General features: G+C 35.5%; 1 protein-coding gene across 1 annotated transcript in view; it reads right to left on the bottom strand.

Moving 5' to 3' along the window:
• Window positions 1–1,988: 1,988 nt before the first annotated feature.
• The window catches only part of CACNA2D3 (calcium voltage-gated channel auxiliary subunit alpha2delta 3), a 770,150-nt gene continuing 766,138 nt past the window's right edge, over window positions 1,989–6,000 (bottom strand). The window contains exon 37 of the mRNA XM_059937666.1: window positions 1,989–2,349. Within this exon, the coding sequence (XP_059793649.1) occupies window positions 2,257–2,349 (93 nt within the window). The 3' untranslated portion in view covers window positions 1,989–2,256. The remainder of the gene's footprint in view (window positions 2,350–6,000) is intronic.

Below are 6,000 nucleotides of genomic sequence, written 5' to 3'. Positions count from 1 at the left end.
GAAGTATTATCCCCTGTAGTGCTGTACTGCTCATAATTTGAATAATAATGCTACATTTCCTTATTTTAAAACCACTTCAGACATTAAATAGTAGTTTTTACCACTGCCATTACTATCTTATTTTAGTGTCCTATGTCGTCTTAATCCAATCAATGTATAGCATATGGAGTTGCCCTGTTGTTAATTTTAGGACAGATAAAGGTATCACACCTTTATTCTTGTCTATGCTGTGTTTTTTATTAATCTACCTTCAATAAATATTGCAATTGTTCTATATTTTTATGAATTTTCACATATATGAAAGCTTTCTACATTTTAGGAAGACTATTGCTAGATTGCTACACTATGATTAGCTCTAGATGCCTTCTGAATCTGTTACCAATTATATTAAATGTCAAAGCTTATAATTTTAATAACTAATTGTGCCATATAATGCTATGTTAAACTGTATCACTTTATCTTAATTATAAGCAGCAAACCAAACATTTTAATAAAATGTTGTGATAGGATACCTTTGGATAGGATTGGCATCAATCATTAATACTGCAAATAGAAGTCTTCAAAAATTAGCAATGGCAGGATAATAGAGAATATGGTATTACTCCTTGCTCTCTGCAGTAACGCGGATACTCCCACATGGCACTATACCACAGGGGTATGTATACACAGTCACCCCCTACGTTGGTAGCGCAGCTCTTACTACTACTATCTCTTGCTTACTTGCTTAAATGTTTATTGAGGGTCTGCTCTGAGCCGGACACTCTACTCTTCTCTCCTTGGAGATGAGAATATAGCAGTGAGAAAATAAAAAAACAGCAAACAAAATCCTTGCCTTCTTGGTGTTTATATTCACCTGGGGAGAGACAAACAATAAACAAATCCAATGGTGATAACTGCTATGGCAGAATACCAAGCAGGGAAGAGAGAAGGGTGGAGGGGTGTGGAAGTTACAACTGCAAACAAGGAGGTCAGGGTGGACTGCCAAAGAAGGAAGGACCTGAAGCAGGTAAGGGAGGAAGGCATGCAGATATCTGGGGGAAAAAGTATCTCACAAAGAAGGAACAGCAAGTGAAAAGGCCCTGAGGCAGGTGCCCACTTAGCATGCTTGAGGAGCAGGAAGACCTTGTGGGTTGGAGGAATAGTAATTTAAAGAAGAATAACAATGTAGTATTGTTATTCCTATAAATGCTGGAATCATTTTAGTATAAAGTAGTATCACATCAGTTTTTCTAAAATATCAACAGGATAATGTGGCCTTTTTTTAAAGAGTTTAAGTTGATTTCTCCACATGACTTTTAGATGTCTGTCCTCTAAAGAAAAGCATTCTCATTTCTACCTAGGCATAGAAATTATTCCACTTGGAATGGTTATTTGGTAGTCATGATCCAATGGAAGATGTTTTCTTTGGTTCAGAAATTTAGAAATGCTTACAGGTCTGGGTAGTTTCATATTCTGTTATGTATAAGACCAAATTTCATCTCTTGTTTATGGGGAGAGCCAGAAGCCATATTCTCAAGCAATAAGGTTGAGAGTCATTTGTAGTCATTGTTCTTTTCCTCCTTCAAGTCTTCTCAGAACGAATTCCTAGGATTTATGACTTTATTTCTATTCCCAAATAGTTCAACACTTTAATATTATGGAAGCTTGTGTTCTCATCCAAATTATGATTTCTATTGAAGTTCTGTTCAACAAAATTCAGAGCTCTGTGTAATAAATTCTTCTGATGTAGATGATATTTTGATTTACTTCTGTAAATATTTTTATAACTGAGAGTGGAGCATCTAAACAGTTGTTAAATACTTGTCTAGAATCTGCTTTAGAGTAAAGTCTCTGCCAACAACCATCCTTTCTTGCTGTCTGGAATGGGTGACATTTTCATGTAGTTTCCATTCTGTATTCTCAGCAGTAAAATGATAATAAAACCCAAACCAGGAGATTATGATTTTAATATACTTTATTTAAAAAGTACACAGTTTTAAATTGGTTTCAATGGGTTTCAAGCAGAAGGGACACTGCCCACTTGCAGTCCCGTTTCTGATGAAGGATGATAATAACGTAGCAAACTCACATTTGCATAACTGGCAAAGTAAAAAGATAACTTTTTTGTCAACATATCTCTAAGAGTTTATATCACGCACAGTTTAATATCATGAGATGCTGATGGTTGGACTACATTTCATGTCTCCTATGTCGCACCATATTTTGGCTCACAGTTTTTCCATACTTTAGCATGCCAAGAGAACATCTCCATCAGTGTCACCTTGAGAAGAGCATCAAAAGCAGAGGGAGCAGGATAAGGACCATCTTGGCCTGGAGATTCAGCGCACCCCCACACTCCCTCGCATTCTCCTACAGGGAAAGGCAGGGTTGGTTAGAGCCGAGGTGGATCCCAAGATGCCTTAAACTTCCCAAGGTATGTGGAGTCCCCAGATCCCTCCCTGCTCTCCAGGGTATGAACAAAATCATTTGGAACCTAGAGAATGCCAGGAAATGGACTTGTCTACATTTCATCACGTTAGTAATGAGAATCTCTGATTTCACTTGTCAATGCATAAAGTATTCAAAATGACTCTTTGTATACTATTATGAAGAACATTCAAGAGGCAAAGGGCTGTTGGTAGAGAAGTCTCTTGTGATTATTTTATAAAAGCAAAATACTGACCTTCTTAGTAAAAGATCACATCTCAGGGGGCTGATCATTTCAGATACTTGGCTATGGAAGGTTTTGTGTGTGTCTTCTTTTTAATTTGGGGGAAGGGAGGCTCTGTTTTACAAAACTCAAATCATATTATTTATTCCTTTCTGTACCGTGATTTTTATCTACTAATTGATGGAAATTTCTCTATCTCCATTATTCTAGGTCTATTTTATTCAGTTCTTTTTTTTTGTTATTGATGGTCATTCATCTTCTCATCTGTTCTCTACTTCTACAAAGAGTGCTGAATATAGGTCCTTACCAAACAATGATACTTGCTCCTGCCCTGGCCTTAGGTAAAGATGCCCAGGAGTGACAGTGCAGAGCTAAAGAGTATTTTTGCTTTTGATGGCTATTGCTAGATATTTCATTGGTACCTGTATTTTCTGATCACCCAGTAAATTGTATATTTCATGTCCTCGGCTTATTTTTATATGTAGTTGTTTGACTTATCAATTTAAAGAGCTCTTTATGCTTTGATTTATAAATATTTTTTCAAGTTCTATAAATTGGATACTGACTTAGTTATGTTTTTCCATCAAAAAGTTATAATTTTTATATAGTTAAATAAATCTGTTTTTCTTCTATAACTCTTTGGTCTTGGATAAGAAGGTCTCTCCAATCCCTAGAATTTCTTTTTTATTTATTTATTTTTAAAATTGTATTGAAGTATAATTGATTTACAATGTTGTGTAAATTTCTGTTGTACAGCAAAATGATTCAGATACATATATATTATATATTATATATATAATATATTTTATATATATACATAATATATTATATATATAATATATATATATTTTTCCATTTTCTTTTCCATTATGGTTCATCTCAGGATATTGAATATAGTTCCCTGTGCTATACAGTAGGACCTTGTTATTTATCCATTCTAGACATAATAGTTTGCATCTGTTAATCCCAAACTCCCAATCCTTCCCCCACACCCTTAGCAACCACAAGTCTGTCTCTACATCTGTGAGTCTGTTTCCGTTTCATAGATATGTTCATTTGTGTCGTATTTTAGATTCCACTTATACTTGATAGGTTCCACATATAAATGATATCATATGGTATTTGTCTTTCTCTTTCTGATTTACTTTGCTTAGTATGATAACCTCTGGGTTCATCCATGTTGCTGCAAATGGCATTATTTCATTCTTTTTTATGGCTGAGTAATATTCCATTATATATATACATCACATTGTCTTTATCCATTCATCTGCTGATGGACATTTAGGTTATTTCTATGTCTTGGCTATTGTAAATAGTGCTGCTATGAACATAGGGTTGCATGTATCTTTTTGAATTATAGTTTTACCTGGATATATGCCCAGGAGTGAGATTGCTGGATCATATGGCAACTCTATTTTTACTTTTATCAGGAACCTCTGTACTGTTTTCCATAGTGGCTGCACCAATTTATATTCCCACCAACAGTGTAGGAGGGTTCCCTTTTCTCCACACCCTCTCCAGCATTTGTTATCCGTAGACTTTTTGATGATGGCCATTCTGACTGGTGTGAGGTGGTACCTCAATGTAGTTTTGATTTGCATTTCTCTAATAATTAGTGATGACGAGCATCTTTTCATGTGCCTATTGGCCATCTGTATTTCTTCTTTGGAGAAATGTCTATTTAGGTTTTCTGCCCATTTTTCAACTGGGCTGTTTGATTTTTGTTATTGAGTTGTATGAGTTGTTTGTATATTTTGGAAATTAAGCCCTTTCAGTTGCATCATTTGCAAATATCTTCTCCCAGCCTGTAGGATGCCCTTTTGTTTTGTTTATGGTTTCCTTTGCTGTATAAAAGCTTATAAGTTTGATTAGGTCCCATTTTTTTTTAAACATCTTTATTGGAGTATAATTGCTTTACAATCGTGTTTTAGTTTCTGCTGTATAACAAAGTGAATCAGCTCTATGTATACATGTATCCCCATATCCCCTCCCTCTTGTTTTTCCCTCCCACCCTCCCTATCCCACCCCTCTAGGTGGTCACAAAGCACCGAGCTGATCTCCCTGTGCTATGCAGCTGCTTCCCACTAGTTATTTATTTTACATTTGGTCGTGTATATATGTCCATGCCACTCTCTCACTTCTTCCCAGCTTACCCTTCCCCCTCCCTGTGTCCTCAAGTCCATTCTCTATGTCTGTGTCTTTATTCCTGTCCTGCCCCTAGGTTCTTCAGAACCTTTTTTCTTTTTTTTTAGATTCCATATATATGTGTTAGCATACAGTATTTGTTTATCTTGCTTTTATTTCTATTGCCTTGGGAGACTGACCTAAGAAAACACTGGTACAATTTATGTCAGAGAATGTCTTGCCTATGTTCTCTTCTAGGAGTTTTATGGTGTCATGTCTTGTATTTAAGTCTTTAAGGCATTTTGAATTTATTTTTGTGTATGGTGTGAGGGTGTGTTCTAACTTCATTGATTTGCATGTGACTGTCCAGCTTTCCCAACGCCATTTGCTGAAGAGACTGTCTTTTCCCCATTGTATATTCTTGCCTCCTTTCTTGAAGATTAATTGACCATAGGTGTGTGGGTTTATTTCTTGGCCCTCTATTCTGTTCCACTGATCCATATGTCTGTTTCTGTGCCAGTACCATGCTGTTTTGATTACTGTAGCTTTGTAGTATTGTCTGAAGCCTGAGAGGGTTATGTCTCCTGCTTTGTTCTTTTTTCTCAGAATGGCTTTGGCGATTCTGCGTCTTTTATGTTTCCATATAAGTTTTAGGATTATTTGTTCTAGTTCTGTGAAAAATGTCATGGGTAATTTGATAGAGATCACATGAAATCTGTAGATTGCTTTGGGTAGTATGGCCATTTTAACAACATTAATTCTTCCAATCCAAGAGCATGAGTCCAATCCCTAGAATTTCTTATGAGACCATCATTTACCATGCAAGTCCATTCTATACTCTCCCCTTTGAATTGAACCTTTGTCATACATAAGAATTACCATTCTTTTCCACTGACCTCATCTCAGTGGGTCTAGAAACTTAAAGTAAAAAAATACTGATTTTTTTTTAGTGTTTATCATGTATCTAGTTACCAAAGCAAATTATCTTATTAACTCGAGAAGATTTTTACTCTAGTGACTTTAGTGCTATGTATGCAGTTCTGGTTTTAATTGAAGTGGTATTATTGTTTTTGGACTATTGTTCATATTTCTATTTTCATAGAAAATAGAAAGTTCATAGAGCTTTTATTAGAGGTGATCACTCAATTTTATCAAAGGCCCTTTCAACTTATGTTGTTATTGAACTCTCCCTCAAATACAGAAGGAAACATTCTCAATAAATGCCA

The sequence above is a fragment of the Balaenoptera ricei genome, chromosome 11 (assembly GCF_028023285.1).
Source record: "Balaenoptera ricei isolate mBalRic1 chromosome 11, mBalRic1.hap2, whole genome shotgun sequence".
NCBI classification, from domain to species: Eukaryota; Metazoa; Chordata; class Mammalia; order Artiodactyla; family Balaenopteridae; genus Balaenoptera; species Balaenoptera ricei.
This window is presented reverse-complemented; position numbering and strand designations above follow the sequence as displayed.